The sequence below is a fragment of the Bombyx mandarina genome, chromosome 10 (genome assembly GCF_030267445.1).
Source record: "Bombyx mandarina strain Sakado chromosome 10, ASM3026744v2".
Classification (NCBI taxonomy): domain Eukaryota; kingdom Metazoa; phylum Arthropoda; class Insecta; order Lepidoptera; family Bombycidae; genus Bombyx; species Bombyx mandarina.
Genome location: NC_143217.1, coordinates 10,200,377 through 10,218,999, shown reverse-complemented (window position 1 = coordinate 10,218,999; position 18,623 = coordinate 10,200,377). Strand labels below are relative to the sequence as shown.

Below are 18,623 nucleotides of genomic sequence, written 5' to 3'. Positions count from 1 at the left end.
TTGAATACTTTTATCAGATGGAAAAAACATTCAAATATTAAATTATTATTATAATGACGTTGTTAACTATATCAACCCATTTCGTCTGAAAGGTAGTCGCTTTTTTCATCAAAAAATATTAAAGCATGTTTAATTTTTGCCCTGCGAACAAATATGTGGATCTTGTGAAATTTAATGAATGACTAAATACATCTTCTCAATTGGTTTCTTATTCTTGAGGACTCTTCTGTCGTCTATTCTCAGTCTTCTCACTCTTTCTCTCCACGTATCATTTGCCTGGTGGAGAGCTTCCTTGATTGGCATTTTCAGCTGCTGAGTAAGCTGGTCAGGCCACCGCTTTGGACTTCGGCCACAAGACCTTTTTCCTTAAATTTTCCCGGTAACGATACCACTACGAACCTTTCCAAGCTATCAAGTTTTGTGGAGGCTTTCTGACCGAAATATTGCAAGGACACGAAGACATACAGAGGTGGCTAAGAACAAATTATAAAATCATATAAGATAAAACAAAAGATTTTGTATTCGTTGGCAACCCTTGTATAGGAAAGCCATTAGCATTTTCCTCGAGGGCCACGTGTCCATGCAAATGTGTTTTAGAACAAAGAACCGTTAAAGAACGCATTAAGTAATTACGAGAGCCGTATGTGAACTTGTTATCATTACAAACATTTGAATTCTCATTATGAATAATATTAATGCATTTATTTGCACGACGCAACGCGACCGCGTACGAGAAAATCTTCGTTACGACCTACGTTATTGACTATCGAGCGATAACTTACGAGAATATCTCCGCGTTTAACTGAAGTTGTTTTTAAATATAAATAAATAAAGTCAATAAAATGTAAATAAATAAAGTTCGCAATGAACATAATGTGCATGATTAAAATTTTGAATATTTTGTTACTTAAGAGGAGCAAATGAAGTGGCGCCCACCTGATACTGATTGAGGCATATTGTCTTATTACAAAAGCTGTCCTAAGCTTTTCCGGTAGGATAGAGCTAGCCTAAAAAAAAAGCCTGGTGTACTCGCATTGAGCCATGTAATTATGCCGTGTTGTTAAATCACGTAAACAGCTTCAATAAAAACGTACTTAAAACATGAGCGGACATGCCTTTCACAATGTAGGAATAACATCGTGTGATCTATCTATATATACTATATAAAAATGAATTGCTGTTCGTTAGTGTCGCTAAAACTCGAGAACGGCTGGACCGATTTGGCTAATTTTGATCTTGACTTATTTGTGGAAGTCCAGAGAAGGTTTAAAAGGTAGATTAATATGAAAATGCTGGAAATTAAATAAAAATAACAATGTTGTTTTTCCTTTGACGCGTCCCCCGTCGGACGGATTCCTTTTGTTTGTTTTAAGTTTATTTTATACAAAAGTTTAGGTCTTTTATTTATCGATTGAGGCACTACGAAGTCTGCCGGGTCAGCTAGTAAAAGCTAAATTTCCATTAACGATAATGTGCGTAATTTTATATCGTGGAGCAGTTGTGGAGTCAGTTTGAAGGAAGGGTCAGCTGTTATGCTATACAATTGATACTTAGACCTCATGTCTCGGGATGGGTGGTGGCATTTACGTTGTGGTGTTAATATGCTTCCGGTAACCACTTAGCAACAAGGTTGGCCATGAGTTGGTTACTCATTTATTTAATAAAATAATAATCGCATACTACCATTATATAATTTCTTATTCAGATATTTTTTCTATCATTCTAAGTCGTGCCATTTCATAATTTTCTGTTTTTGTCCGTATGTTTGGAAAAGAGCAAGCTCTTAGCTTCTTGATAATTCTTCATAGTGGGGAAGCTGCATCCTGTGTCGGTGGAATGGTATCGATGATTTAAAAACATCTATGAAGGATTATTTGTTTTAAAAAACATTTTGTTTTCATCAATACGTTGATTTATTTTATTTTATTTATTGCTTTGAAGGGTGAACGAGCTCACAGCCCACCTGGTGTTAAGTGGTTACTGGAGCCCATAGACATCTACAACGTAAATGCGCCACCCGTATTGAGATATAAGTTCTAAGGTCTCAGTATAGTTACAGCGACTGCCCCACCCTTCAAACCAAAACGCATTACTGCTTCACGGCAGAAATAAGCAGGGTGGTGGTACCTACCCGTGCGGACTCAGAAGAGGTCCTACCACCAGTGATTTGTCATGATAAATCAAGTTACTTTAAGCCCGTCATTTTTATGCAGAAACATTAATGAAATATCTTTTTTTTTATGAATAATGAAACTAAATTTACATCAATCATCCAAATTCGATGAACCACTCTTGAAATTCGTATAAAGGGTTGTTAAATCTTCTTCCGACATTAATGTATCATGTGCAATACTTAATACAAACAGCAGATGACTCATTATAATTACTTTTAGATTGAATAAAATTAACTCACTTATGTTATTAAAAACAAAACAGTTTATATTACGTTGATAAAGATTTTAATTAATATAAACGACAATATTTTGTATTGAAATCCGCTGTTATCGCGTCTCTTAAAACAGTTAAATTGTTTTAGTTGAGATTTTTATTGCATTTAATAATCGCTGTGAATCATGCGCGCTTAAACTGTTCTAACAATGTAAAGCCACAAATATGTCTAGTACCTTTACAATGACTGTTTCGATTCGTTTTTTAATAATGAGTCATATAATACAATATTACAATGTTAATTGATAAATAAAGTATCTAGATTGAGTTGGTAGTAAAATACTGTAATTAATTTTTTAAAAAAAACCAGATCGTTATGATATCAAGCAAACAAGCTCTAAAATCTTCTGCTCTTGGACAATGGACTTTTTTGCAATGGAATAAGGTATATTCTATTGTTTACACAAGAACGCATTATAGCATCACGTCAGAGAAGTACACACACTTGCAGTTTGAAAATTTGGCTATATTCTATTAGGCTTCCGTAGCAGATGCACTCTGATAAAAGTTAACCAATCGTGCAAGACGTATATATCGGACGTGTGATTTTAAAACGACTAGTGCGTTTGTAAAATCGCATCACATGCTCGAACACCGAAATATAAATATGATAATCTCGATATTTTTGAAATATTTCAAGAAATACAACATCAGGAAATTGCACATTTAAATAAATAAATAAAAAACATATCATCACTGCACCGACGGGGGCGTTACCCGCAATCTTTCGGAAAACACAAAATTAGTTCCAATTTAAATTAATTCTTTATTTGTATTTTACAATGTTTCCAGTAATTTTATTTCTACTTCACATTTTATATATTTATTATGATTATTTTTTGCCGTATCCACCTTTTGAAATATAGGTTATATTGTTTACATTGATTTTAATTTGCTGGAAGAGAACTCTGATGTATGAGTTATGATCGTCGTTCGTATTTTTTATTATTATTTTTGTATTTTAAATTATTCCTTTTCTGATATGTTTTTATGTGTACAAATGTTTTAGGCGTACATATGTATCACTGATTACTGACTGATTACACATGCCGGTTCAATAAAAAATTAAAGAAATAGAAGTTTTGAATTAAAATCAGTCAATTGCGTTCTATAATATTTTTAACTAACCCTATTTAGTCTATCATCATCTTCATTTAATCGGTTTAATTGGTTGTTTAATTAATTACATTCTTTAATGAAGCTTAACTACATAAAGAAACGTAAACGTTGCTAAATTGATATAACATTGGATGAAAGTTAATGTAACAATAACTCACTACTCGATCGTGACGTGACGAAAAATGTAATACTTTCGAAAAGTTGCAAATTGTAAATAGTCAATAATGAATCCAAGATTATACCGAAAAATTAGTTGATACTAAAACTTTTTTTTTTTTTATTGCTTATATGGCTGGACTAGCTCACAGCCCACCTGGTGTTAAGTGGTTACTGGAGCCCATAGACATCCACAACGTAAATGCGCCACCCACCTTGAGATATAAGTTCTAAGGTCTCAAGTAAGTTACAACGGCTGCCCCACCCTTCACACCGAAACGCATTACTGCTTCACGGCAGAAATAGGCAGGGTGGGGGTATCTACCCGTGCGGACTCACAAAAGGTCCTACCACAACTGAAGATTTAGTGAAAAACTGTGGATTAATATTAAGGAAAATGCAGAAGCGATAGTGGTGCTCGAAGTTGCAGTGATTTATACAGTCTAATAGGTAAATTATTAGCATATTCTCTCATATCCAATGAAAATCACATTGTTATTTTTGTTTAAAAAAATTCAAGAGTATAGTGGCATATCATATTCATCTTGGGCTTACTAACCTAAACTTACACGTGTAAATGACAAAACAAACAAAAATAATTTGAAAATTTACTTAATTACCATTAGTAATACATATAATGATTGTATTTTGTAAAATGTATTTGTATTTTTCTTATATTTAAGAGTTCGATGAACTATTTTACGTTAGCTTGTAATATAAGATATCGCTGGTTCCGGCCGAATCATTTTACTATCTAGAGCTCTCATTAACAACGACCTCCCTGAACCATAGGTTGATCAGTCAGTTTCTTTAGTTCTTTTAAGTCTCTGTAGAACAAAATCCTGTTTGGGCGACGAAAATTAATTTACCAACTGCCACTAGCGGTAGTTATTTATGATTTTGACCTGAATTAGAATGATATGTCTGCGATTTTTTACTGTCGTAGATGCGCTCACGATCTACCTCATATTTAGCGCTATACCAGACACTTCATCGCAAATGTCTCCAACTACCTTGAGGCATGACGTCGTAGTCTCAATTGTATTTTATACCGCCTAACCCAGAATTCAGATGGGAATTAATGATTTCTTCGCGGTTAAATGTGTAAAATGCGGTATAAAGTAAACACTCACCATCAGGTGGGCCGTATGCTCGTCTGCCTACAAGGCCAATAAAAAAAAAACCGTCGTTCTTAACTTACTTCTTTCCAAGCCAGTTATAGAACTGGTGGCTGGCCCTGCCTATTTCTGCCGTGAAGCAGTAATGCGTTTCGGTTTTGTAGGGTAGGGCAGCCGTTGTAACTATACTGAGATCTTAGAACTTATATCTCAAGGTGGGTAGCGCATTTACGTTGTAAATATCTATGGGCTCCAGTAACCACTTAACACCAGGTGAGCTGTGAGCTCGTCCACCCATCTAAGCAATAAAAAAAATTGTTTTGTTTTTGTTTTTTTTTAGAACGGTTTCGTGGACTGTCGGAGTGGAGCCGAAGAGTGCGGGCAGATGGATGACTGCGCGGTCGTTATGCCTCGCGAGGGTTGCTGCACTAAATGCAAAGGGTGCTGGTATAATGGTACCGAGCACGCGTCACACACCGAGTGGAACGATGATGGGAAAGTGTTCAGATGCGAAGCCGGCGTCATCACGATATCCCGGCCGGAATGTTACGCGCCTTGTGATCGACCGAAGCAACAGAGGCACACTCATAACAATTGCCCTGTCTGTGATGGTAAGTAGATCTTCACAATTTATAATGTAAATGTATTATCTTAGCACCGTTTATCAACATTTATACTAATATATAAATCTACAGTGGTTTTTACGGATGTTCCGTTATAACTACTGAACCGTGCATTCCGATTGACTTGAAACTTGGTATCCATGTAGGAAATACATGTACTTAATGGATAGGTTAATATTTATATGAGTGTCGGACTCCCTACACCAGTTGCGGGGGCGTTAATGATGAGAATCTTTGTGGAGGTGAGAAATAATAATGTTAATTTTAAATGACCAGCGAAGCGGACGGCTACAGCGAGGATCGATATAAAAATGCAACATCGTAAACTCTTCGTTCCGAGAAAGAGAGAAATTAAAATTTGTAGACACAAGAGCTTACGTTTCAATGCCTGAGTCACGAGGGCTTGGTTGAAAGAATGTAATTGTCGGCGGGCCTGGCGTAGCGGTGTCTCGCGGTGCGCCCACCCAGACGCGCGTGCCGCAAAAAACAACAACGATGAACCCCTCAAGAAAACAAACACACACCGCCCGCTCCATGCGAACTTAATAAAACCATGACCGGTAATTTACCTCCACTTCAAAACCTTAACAAGTTTATCGAATTCCATAACAAATAATAGTAATTATTACGTGATGAATCAAAAATGTAGCTTTTGTATGTTGCCGCCGCATTCCAAACTATCGTTTTATTGGCCATGTTTATATTTTATTATAATAATTACCAGTCGACGCTGAGCGGTTCGAGATCAAGCGATCAGGTGCATCTATCTAGCTATCCTGAGAGTATTAATAAAGCACGATTAACAAAAACCTGCTATGATAAAACTCTTGCTTGGATAATTAATTATGTTACTATCGTTCATTTTTTTTTTTTTTTTTTTTTTTTTTTATTGCTTAGATGAATGGACGAGCTCACAGCCCACCTGGTGTTAAGTGGTTACTGGAGCCCATAGACATCTACAACGTAAATGCGCCACCCACCTTGAGATATAAGTTCTAAGGTCTCAATTATAGTTACAACGGCTGCCCCACCCTTCAAACCGAAACGCATTACTGCTTCACGGCAGAAATAGGCAGGGTGGTGGTACCTACCCGTGCGGACTCACAAGAGGTCCTACCACCAGTAAGATTAATAAGATTTTATTCGCGGATGTTTCACGATTCACCCACACGCAAAATAATTGATAGTTGAAAAAAATATTGAATCAAACCTTACTTGGTGGCACGTTCAGGATAATCTACTTAAACCACAATCATATAATAAATGATTTCGCACAAACCCATATAGGTATAAAACAACTATTATCAAACACCGAACCAGTAGTCGTCCAATCATTTATCCATTATTATTAGTAACATATCGCATTTGAAGGTTGAGCAGGTACAATATTTTTACATTTACACGTGTATACTTAGTATGTACAATGTGCTAGGTACACATGGGTGGCGCCAAAGAGTAATTAAACCATTCCTTGCTCAACAAATAAAAGTATTGAAGTTTACAATCCATAAAATACTTGACGAACCGCGAACCAACTCATTGCATTTTGATTGTCGGAAATATACTTCGGTTAATCAAAAGAATGAAAGCAAATAAACAAAATTTGTTTATTTGTGTTGTTTGTGCAGAAAATTCCCTGTAATTGGCTTTCTTAGACCACCCGCTGTTCTGATTCCGCTCAGGGGAGTGGATTACGATTTTTTTGAATAACGCTTCGTAGAGATAAAGAAATTGACAACGTAATGAGTCCTTATTATACGTTCGCGGGCGCTCATTAAAATTATGTATTTTGGTGGTCGTAGTCTCCCGCGGCGTTGCGTCTCTATTATTGACCATAAATCAAAAAGTTAACAACCTACTTAAAAGGTTCGGTCGGGTAGGTTTTTGTGCGGCGGTCAAAGCTGCCGACGTCGACGCGGCTACGGGAACGCAGAGGTGAATCCTCTGTTTGTTTGTTTTACGATCCCAACTTAATGCACTCCGCGTTAGGTCTTTTTTTATTTGTTACCTTATCAACAAGCTATCCTTTTATTGTTCCTAAGTGAAAAATGATAAATAATCACAGTCATAACAATTACTGGTCTGAGTTTTTTCTTTCTTTGGTTGTTTTAATGAAAACAATGTGAGATTATGCCTTTATTGGATGACATGGCTAATCAATATGTAAATGCCCGGTGTATTATGTAATAGTTATTGCAAAAAAAAATATTATAATAGAGAAAAACCCGCTCTCATCAAAATTCACGGGGTGTTTAGAGAACCGCCCGTTATGTATGCCTACGACGACGTCCTGAGAAATTGAAATAATTAGCTTGTGATGTACGCGATACACGTGCCTCGAATTTGCGCCGAGTTAGACGGACATTGTAGTTATCAAAATTCGAAAACAATTAAATAAGATTTACTTCGAATATTCTTTATTTTCTGTACAAACTACGCAGTCCCATATTTTTTTTATTTTACATTGTTTTTATTGAAATAGCATAGGGTTAGGAAATTCTATAGCATAAGTACAGAAGCCCATTGAAATTTTCTCCAGCTTTCGTCAATTACTACATACGTTAATTACGTACCTACGTATTGTCGTAACGATTTCTCAAGCGAATGGATGTTTAACGAAACAGCACTTAAAATAAACTGTTAGTTGCAGATAGCAATCTTTGGATTATGATTATTCTGTGACAAACACATCGCTTATTCGAGTAGGAACGACTCGGACATGCGTTGAATACGTAATTGTATGCCCACATAAGGACAGCCTAGTTTGTGTAGTCGTCTAGTTTTACGACAGACACTTGCCTGTTTTCATTGTCACAATTATGTGCGGCGATGCGGCGGTCCCCATCAACCATTGCGTGTGGAATCAAAGTGCCCGTTGAATGAAACATTCAATTCTAAAACACGGACAAGTGAATATTAAGCACTTCGCATTCACACGTTGTATGCTTCGTTATGTTATTGATGCAATGAAATAAAGCCTGAGTGAGACTTGAGTTCGTATTATCATTAAAATGTGAAGAATTTTTTTTTATATATGCATTATAATATATATATTTATATATAAAATGTAATAAAAAAAAAATTACTGATGGTAGAACCTCTTGTGAGTCCCCACGGGTAGGTACCACCACCGTACCTATTTCTGCCGTGAAGCATTAACGCGTTTCGGTTTGAAGGGTGGGGCAGCCGTTGTACCTATACTGAGACCTTAGAATTCATGTCTCAAGGTGGGTGGCGGCATTTACGTTGTAGATGTCTACGGGCTCCGGTAACCACTTAACCTCTGGTGGACTGTGAGCTCGTCCACCCAACTAGGCAATAAATAAAATACATATTTCAGTAATATTAAACTATTAAACCGCATATTTTATAAGCATGACAAATATCTACAGAATTGAGGGAGTGCTTTATCTGAGAAATCGTTTGAGGTGATTCTATCATCTCGTTTTTACCGTAGCATTGCCCATCACCGGAGTAGATTCAAGAGTTCATCCACACTCTCTAGAATCACTGCGTTCATCCACAGTGCGTATCATACGTCTTTGGTATGAGCTCCCCTCTACGGTGTTTTCTGAGTGCTATGACATGTCCTTCTTCAAACGAGGCTTGCGGAGAGTACTCAACAGTAGGTAGTGGCTTGGTTCTGCCCTCAGCATTGCTGACGTCCACGGGCGACGTTAACCACTTAAGATCAGGTGGGGCGTATGCTCATCTGCCTACAAACGCAATAAATAAGAAACTAGTTTATACAATAAATTTTCCTAATAGTGATAGAACCTAATATTGATAATATAAAATTGATAACGTTGTATGTACATTCAACAATTTCTCCGATTATTTGAACCGTTGATCTAATCTTGTTAGCGAGGGAACTAATTCGATGTTTGTCATGGTATAATCTATCGGTTCCCTGCAGGTGGTCTTACTCGCTGTGTGCGGCCCTCTATAGGACCATTCATTAACCCTCTGATTGATTCATCGTTTCTCTTCACTAATTTATGGTGTTTGCGCTTTGTCCCGCCCGAGATTGTGAGCCCATTAACAAACAATGGATTGCATTTTATTTTGCGAGTCGGCTTAATTTCAGAGGCTTCTGCTTCTAAGATTAAGAAGAAGTATTCGAGAAAATTCGAATGTTTTTAAAGATCGTTTTTCATTCTGTATAGAAGAAAATGTTGATTTTTAGATTTCAGCGGGCTTCATTATAGATTGGGAACTGTGTACCTATAGGACAATATTTTTGGGGTGCGTTATTTATTTAGAAATTACGCAAATATTAACGACAAAAATAGATGTCACAAAAATGGGGGTGTTGAGATGGTCGCAGCAAGCAGCTCTCATGAAGAAGCCAGAAATTAACATGTCCGGGGAGTTTTCAAAGTTGCGAAAATTAGCGATATAATCGGTATTTTTTTTAGGTTTTCGCGAGTCCTGGACATAATTAAAGCTACTTTTACGGTTGAATTTCGCGTTTATTATTATCATCTTCAATTATTTCTGAAGTTTCGAATACGTCACGAACGACTTAAGCTTCGCGGCGTTCGATGATGACGAAAAAGCAGAGCTGCTGGCCGATACATTGCAAACCCAGTGCACGCCCAGCACTCAATCCGTGGACCCTGTTCATGTAGAATTAGTAGACAGTGAGGTAGAACGCAGAGCCTCCTTGCCACCCTCGGATGCGTTACCACCCGTCACCCCGATGGAAGTTAAAGACTTGATCAAAGACCTACGTCCTCGCAAGGCTCCCGGTTCCGACGGTATATCCAACCGCGTTATTAAACTTCTACCCGTCCAACTCATCGTGATGTTGGCATCTATCTTCAATGCCGCTATGGCTAACTGTATCTTTCCCGCGGTGTGGAAAGAAGCGAACGTTATCGGCGTACACAAACCCGGTAAACCAAAAAATAATCCGACGAGTTACCGCCCGATTAGCCTCCTCATGTCTCTGGGAAAACTGTATGAGCGTCTGCTCTACAAACGCCTCAGAGACTTCGTCTCATCCAAGGGCATTTTCATCGATGAACAATTCGGATTCCATACAAATCACTCATGCGTTCAACAGGTGCACCGCCTCACGGAGCACATTTTTGTGGGGCTTAATCGACCGAAACCGTTATACACGGGAGCTCTCTTCTTCGACGTCGCAAAAGCGTTCGACAAAGTCTGACACAACGGTTTGATTTTCAAACTATTCAACAGGGGCGTGCCGGATAGTCTCGTGCTCATCATACGGGACTTCTTGTCGAACCACTCTTTTCGATATGGAGTCGAGGGAACCCGCTCCTCCCCGCGACCTCTCACAGCTGGAGTCCCGCAAGGCTCTGTCCTCTCACCCCTTCTATTTAGCGTATTCGTCAACGATATTCCCCGGTCGCCGCCGACCCAGTTAGCTTTATTCGCCGATGACACGACTGTTTACTATTCCAGTAGAAACAAGTCCCTAATCGCGAAGAAGCTTCAGAGCGCAGCCCTAGCCCTAGGACAGTGGTTCTGAAAATGGCGCATAGACATCAACCCAGCGAAAAGTACTGCGGTGCTATTTCAGAGGGGAAGCTCCACACGGATTTCCTCCCGGATTAGGAGGAGGAATCTCACACCCCCGATTACTCTCTTTAGACAACCCATACCCTGGGCCAGGAAGGTCAAGTACCTGGGTGTTACCCTGGATGCATCGATGACATTCCGCCCGCATATAAAATCAGTCCGTGACCGTGCCGCGTTTATTCTCGGTAGACTCTACCCCATGATCTGTAAGCGGAGTAAAATGTCCCTTCGGAACAAGGTGACACTTTACAAAACTTGCATAAGGCCCGTCATGACTTACGCGAGTGTGGTGTTCGCTCACGCGGCCCGCACACACATAGACACCCTCCAATCTCTACAATCCCGCTTTTGCAGGTTAGCCGTCGGAGCTTTGTGGTTCGTGAGGAAAGTTGACCTACACGACGACCTGGGCCTCGAATCTATCCAGAAATACATGAAGTCAGCGTCGGAACGGTACTTCGATAAGGCTATGCGTCATGATAATCGCCTTATCGTTGCCGCCGCTGACTACTCCCCGAATCCTGATCACGTAGGAGCCAGTCACCGTCGACGCCCTAGACACGTCCTTACGGATCCATCAGATCCAATGCCTTCAGCTCTAACACTAGGAGCAGGCTTAGGGACCTCGGTAACCGTACTCGTCGAACTCGACAAAGAGTTCGCCGTGCAACCTCACCGATGAATCAGCTCGCTGAGTTTCTCGCCGAATCTTCTCAGCGGGTCACGATTCCGATCCGGTAGTAGATTCATTCGCGAAGCAGCTACTCTTGAGCTGTTAGGTCTCCTTCGGAGGCGCTCGGGTAGCTGTTAGCAAATCCCACCCCTCCTGGCTGAGACTTTGCTCGCCTACCTGTCCTGGTGAAACTGGAAAGGCCTCCGGGCCACTAGTAATCCTTCAAACATAAAAAAAACGACTTAAGTAATACTTAAGTGATATTCGTTGACATTTTTGCTACAGATAATCCTGCTACGAGTATAACCTTATTCTATATTATATCCTTCTATAACCTACAACACGGTTCCACTTTAACACGAAAAGAAAAATTCCGCAAAATCCTCTAATTACACGGTACTTGTACAACACGCGAGATTTTGGTTTAAAATTATTTAGAGAATTACATTATGCACTATGAACACACAATATATGGGTATACCCAAAATTTCACTTCTTATTTTTTATGTATAATAGGTAAAAAATACACACAGACATAGTTGAGATGCTTAATTCAGAAAAATTACTCTCCTTTTTGTACTGTCTTCTAGTCTCATATAACACGTTTTGCGCAACACGGAATTTTATAGGAACGTACCTATCTACTGTGTGAGTGTGAGAGGCTATTTCAGCGTAACCTTAACTAGTAGGTGAGCTCACGGGGCTCAAACCGGCGTGATGCTAACACTAGCCCTAGCAAGAGCAGTGCTTCACAGAATCTACCACCGGATCGGAAACGCGACCCACTGAGAAGATCCGGCGAGAAACTCCGTGGGCTGTGTGGGTTAATTCGCTCGTCGAGCCCTTCGTCGCAAGCGACGGTTTCGACGAGGACGGTGACCGGTGAAGGTTACCTGTACTGTGATAATGACAATGGCAAATGCGAGCTTAAAGTATAAAATTAGTTCTAGTTACAATTTGCGATAAGCTTGCTGAAAGCCAAAATAATAGGCCTGGTAAAACTTGCAATGAAATGTCTTTTAATGTTCTTTTCAGAGTGCGTGATTAATGGTCAGCGTGTATGGGAAGGTCGGGATGTTCGTATTCCGGAGGAGCCGTGTCTGTCGTGTCGGTGTCTGCACGGATCTCTCTCTTGTGTGAAGCGTGCTTGTCCTGTTCTTCCTTGTGCCCGCTCTCAACAGCATATGCCTCTAGGCGAATGCTGTCCGCGGTGCTTACACCCTTATTCTGATAAACTATTACCAAGTAAGTTAATAAAATTTATTATTTTGTTTTAATTGCTTATATTATATTATTTATTCGTTGGAATCCAATATTTAGAATTCGGAGTTGTTCATATTATCTTATGAATAAGCTGAGTTATTCGATTTAGATTGAGATATTGTCTGCTGCGAAGTATTCCCATTTGAAGGGAGAACTAATACAATACAATGAAAACTTGGACGTTCGTTCTTGACGTGGATGGTAGTATTTATGTTGTATTTATTATCAATAAGCTCCGGTAACCACCTAACACCGGGTGCGTCATGAACTCGTCCGCACTTCTAAAACAAAGAAGGCAGGTAGGCAGCGGCTTGGCTGTGCCCCTGGCATTGCTGAAGTCCATGGGCGACGGTAACCACTCACCATCAGGGGGCCATGCGCTCATCCGCCTGCAAGGCCAATAAAGAAAATAAAAAAAAGGTAAATAAATTAGATACCTAATATTTTGAAATTAACTTTTTCAGATCCCGGCAATATACCTTGGAAGCCGTGCATTATAGGCAAAGAGTTCCACGCACACCTCCGCCCGTTCCGGGTCGATCCGTGTACCGACTGCACGTGTATGAATGGTACGGCTGTTTGCTCACGGCACACGTGTCCCGTGCTGACGTGCACGAAAGCCTTACCGCCCGCGCCGGGAAAGTGCTGTCCGGAATGCCCGCAGATCGAAGAGGCTAAAACCGCTTGCGTTATCGGCGGGAAAATTTACCAGGTTCGAAACCGTATTGAAACCTTTTGATTATTATTCAGAACTTTAATTGGCTTTGTTGACGATTGGTCAATGGCCCTAAGCTGACTGTAGTATGGGATAACGGAAACACCCATATTAGACAACAACAAAGTGACTTGATTCCAGCTTTTTATTGAGATCCCAACTTATTTTAATTGAATACCGTCAGGGCTGTCGTAACTTTTAAACCAGAACACACAACTGCTTCTTGACAAAAATAGAGACAATGATATACTAGCTAAGATCACAAAACCTGAGCAGGAACTGAACCAGTTTCAAAAAATAAGGATTTAAATGGTCTGTCTGATTGAAACTTTATATAAAATTATATATTGCAGGATGGCGATACATGGCAGTTAGATGCCTGCAAGTCGTGTGAATGTCATAGCGGGGAACCAAGATGCGCGATGGAAAGGTGTCCAACCTTGACTTGTCCTCCAGATCAAACGCTTCGACAAATGCCAGGGCAGTGCTGTCCGAAGTGTGTCGATATGGACGGAATTTGCACGGTCTTCGGCGATCCCCACTACAAGACTTTCGATGGAAAGTTTTATAGTTTTCAAGGATCCTGCAAATATCAGCTCGCATCTGATTGTGTGAATGGCACTTTTTCTATAAGAATTTCTAATGACGCCAGAAATACGTCGCATTCCTCTTGGACCCGAACGGCGACTCTGCGGATCGGTCCAACCAAAATCAATATGGGGAAAAAGATGCGTATCAAAGTAAACGGACGAAGAGTCACCCTGCCTCACAAGATCAATGGGGTCGCGGAAATCGCGAAAAGCAACGGTTCGGTTCTATTGAAATCCGAAATCGGGGTGCAGCTACTGTGGGACGGCGACGGATTCTTGGAAGTGACTGTGTCTAGTGCGTACAAAGGAAAACTGTGCGGTTTATGTGGTAACTTTAATTCGGTAGCGAGAGACGATATGAGGACTCGTGACGGGAAACACTTGAATGACACTTGGAAGTTCGGTTCGTCGTGGCGAGTGGGAGGGACGCGAGCTTGCACTCGTCGACAGAAGCAACGTATGAACGTGCCTCTTAGACAGTCGAAAATCGTGAAGGCTCGAAGGCTTTGCCGTGGCTTCGTTCGCTACGAATCGTTCATGGAGTGCACGACTAAAGTGAATCCGCACCACTATCAAGAAGCCTGCGAACTCGACGCTCGCAGTTGTTCGGGTACCCGCTGCCATTGTGCGGCATACAGAGCCTACGCGCGGGAGTGTACGAGGTTCGGTGCTGAGCCTAAAAATTGGACGCACACAGCTTGGTGCGAAGGGGCCGCTCCTCCGTGGCTTAGTCGGAACCGCAAGAATCGCGGTCCCAAAACGAAGGGAACTAATCTGATGGATCTCGGTAATATACCCATGTTCACGAACAAGAAAGTCCGGCCGCCGCCGCCTATATTGCATTTATAATTCGCATGCGGAGACAATTGTTACTAGTCAATCCAACCAGTATGACGGATCACGGTGAGCTCTTACCTCCTTTAAAATTTTATTGTATTGACTAAGCGAAATCTTTTTTCGAATAAAAATGCATGCATTGCAATAGTATGGTTGATCCTTGAAACAATCAATAAAATCATAGGTTCAAATTTTTATTTCGTTTATATGTAGTACAGTATGCGTATAGTATGGAATTCATTTTTTTGCGATTGCTGGGTGAACAATCTTACGGTCGACCTGGAGTTAAGTAAATACCAGAGCCGATAGATATCAATCATGAATCATGGTCGAAGCTTCAATTGTTTTGCATAACGAGTATTCAAATCGGAACGCTAACTCCTTAGATGCATACCCAGGAAAGTCGATGGTACCGATCCCTGTTGGTTCATATTTCACTTTACCACAAGTAAATTAAGTTTCAATAAATTAAGTAATCAACTTTTCGATAACAAAACAATATGGTCCTACTTAAAAGGGCAGAATTAATACTAGCTTAGCAAACAAACCAAGTCTCCTACGTTAAAGTGATAAATTCCTTTTACGGCTTCAGAAATCGATTGATTACATTCTGTGTAGTTTGTTCTTTCATATGAATAATTTACCGTTCTAAGATTCTCAAAACAAACAACGCAACAGTAAAAATGATGTATCGTCACTTAAATAAATACATATCGATAAAGTTTATGTCACTTAACCTTAGTTAATTTTAGCTGTCCACTAAATTAAAAAAAAACCATTCCAATAACACATTAATCATACTCAATAAAGAACAATCAGATGATATCATAACCTTTACAAAATTATACTTTATTCATTTCAGAGTATTAAAAGAATTCGCAACTGGACCGCACGTGGGCTGCGTCCTATACGTCAGTCAGCTATATATGGAACGAAGATCTATCTACTCGAGCAGTATTCATTAAACTACTTTTAGGTTATAAAAGAACGTAATTTAGTTCTAAGAGATAATAAACGTATTTCTTCACGTGTTATAGTCGGCTGGGATAAAAAATCAGGTACCGTAGATTGGGGGGAATCGGCACCCTTCCCAAATTCAACACAAGTTTTCAATGGTTTTTCTTAGGGTAATACCAATAAAATTGAGATTAATATGATTCCGGAGGCTTATATTTTTATATACGATGCATTATTATACAGAGTTCATTACAAAATATACACAAAAACTGAGAAAACTAGCTTGACCTGATTCACCTTGGCTTTGGAGTGAATCAAGTTACGTATGTTAGTTTTTCGATAGGGCTGGCACTATTTAGTTGTGAGGTAAGTACCTAACTTTAGTTAATGAACTTTTTAATATTTTTGATGAGTTAAAAAACTTTTTAATATTCTTAAACACTAAATAAAAGTCATTTTCAATTCATCAAAGTTAAATCTAACAACTCAACAAAAGTATCATGGCATCCCAGATTTGTCCCTATTCTAACTCTAGTCTCTATTCCCCTCAATTTACTGTACTTTCACGTTAGAATGATTTGTTTTCTGTTAAAGCCAACTTAGCTCCACATAATTAGCTTATTCTTAACCAGTGGAATTTTAGTTCGTTGATAAATATGCGTGTTATCCGAAATCAAAGTTTTACATTTATGAAAGAAATGTAGTTTAAAATTTTATTTCTGTCGGCTGGTTGTAACTGTGATAGGAATATCGCTTTATTCACGTAAGGAATTTTAATTAATAATTTATTACGCTGTAATGCAAAATGTAAAAAAAAATGTGATAATTAGCTTTGAATAATATAATTTCAGGCAAGAGATGAACGTTCTGTAAAACATAGTTCAAATTGAGATCTCATTTGTAGCTCTTAACGAAAAAAATTTTTTTAGATAAAACCTAGCTATCTGAAGCCAAGAAGCTAATGAAATTATGTGAAACTAAATGTAAATAGGAAAAAAAAGGTTTTCTCTGCCAAACTTTCAGAATAGAGCTGGCAATATTTGGCATATTATTATAAAGCGGAATGATCTAGGTCCCAGTTCTAACTGAAAATTGGTTCTATCGAACACACTTCCAATTTAATTTTACTTGCGACTAAAATATAATTACCTAGTTATAACATTATAATTAAAGACTCATGGGAAACCTTAGTTTTTAGACGCGTTACCAATGAATATGACTTTGAAAAGAGTAAAGTTAAGAATGTTATTTATTTAAAGTGCGAGTCCGTGGTACGACGACATCTATAAGTACTGCTTAACTAAATAAGTACCATCAAAATGTTCAAACTCAGTTGTCTAATTTTGAAAGCATCAGGCGTACGCGCTTCACTATTTATTCGATAATAGCTTACTGAAATTAAACAATAAACGATGCTATGTATCCCGGGGCTGTCTGTGTACTTTTCACTAGCACGAAATTATAAGGGTCCGGACACATCTTCACGTCAAGATACAGTTTTTTTAGACGTTTTTGAATCAGTGATGCGATAGTTAATTTGTTACTAAGCATCACACGACAGTGTCGAGGTGATGTGATCAGGGCCTAAGTAATTTTTTCACGTGATGGTAAACACATAATGCTTCAACAAAGATTAGGTTTCCGTGCGCCATTGCGCTGCGATATAACCGCAGCCTGAAGTGCCAAGATAAATTTAGAATTTCATGACATTTCATATTCTAATTATATTTTCCTAAATTTAATGTAGCCTTTATAATTATAACATATTTATCGACAGTGTGTACAATTCGCCAATGTTTTTTTTTTGTTTAAATAAGATACCAATTATTTCAATTGTATTTATTACCTGATAACGTTTTAAGCCGCATTCCATGAAAAATAGCGTTCGTATATTATATTATTAATTTGTTTCTATTTTTGGATAAGTTAAAAATATTTTTACTTTTTATTATAGTATTATATTTTTGTGTACCTAAATGTATATTTCCTTCATGTTACTATGGAAAGCCTACGTTTTATGCAGGCTTTTAAGTGAGTCTAGTTTCGGTCATTTTATCTACTTAACTCGTTTTAAGCGTTATACGCTTGAAGGTTATAATTTAAAATGCATTTTTCGTATTGTTTGTTTTAAATTTGCGCACAATTTTTTTGGGAGATTTTATGAGAGAATCGAAACTTTTCAAAATCTTTTCGAACATTTCAATTTCAATGTTTGAAATTTATTTACGTAGTGCATCATGAAACAGCCATATAAAACTGCGATAATAACGAGTCGGATGTGTCATATTGTAATGTTAGTTTTAATTGATGATTGAAGTCTAAAAGTAAAGTACATCTAGCTTTATGTGTAACAATAAACAATGCAAAAAATCCGATGTTTGCGACGTGGATGAATAAAAAATATTTAAAGAACAAAGAATTACGTAATAAATAATTATTATTTAAAGTTTGTTTTTATTCGCGGGATGATTTAGGTCCGTGGATTTTATACCGGTCGTTTGGTACAGCGTCGTGACTAACCGATGGCCGAGTGCCAAATTTTCTAAAATTTCATGTCATCAAAATTATCTAGGA

At 38.7% G+C, this 18,623-nt stretch overlaps 1 protein-coding gene across 3 annotated transcripts in view; it reads left to right on the top strand.

The window, feature by feature from the left end:
• Positions 1–18,495, top strand: part of cv-2 (crosveinless 2-secreting protein) — a 70,205-nt gene extending 51,710 nt beyond the window's left edge. For all 3 annotated transcript variants that reach the window (XM_028171481.2, XM_028171483.2, XM_028171482.2), the window contains 5 exons: positions 5,182–5,452; positions 12,723–12,932; positions 13,415–13,662; positions 14,019–15,158; positions 15,955–18,495. In XM_028171481.2, the coding sequence (XP_028027282.2) occupies positions 5,182–5,452; positions 12,723–12,932; positions 13,415–13,662; positions 14,019–15,104 (1,815 nt within the window). In that variant the 3' untranslated portion in view covers positions 15,105–15,158; positions 15,955–18,495. The remainder of the gene's footprint in view (positions 1–5,181; positions 5,453–12,722; positions 12,933–13,414; positions 13,663–14,018; positions 15,159–15,954) is intronic.
• Positions 18,496–18,623: the final 128 nt, after the last annotated feature.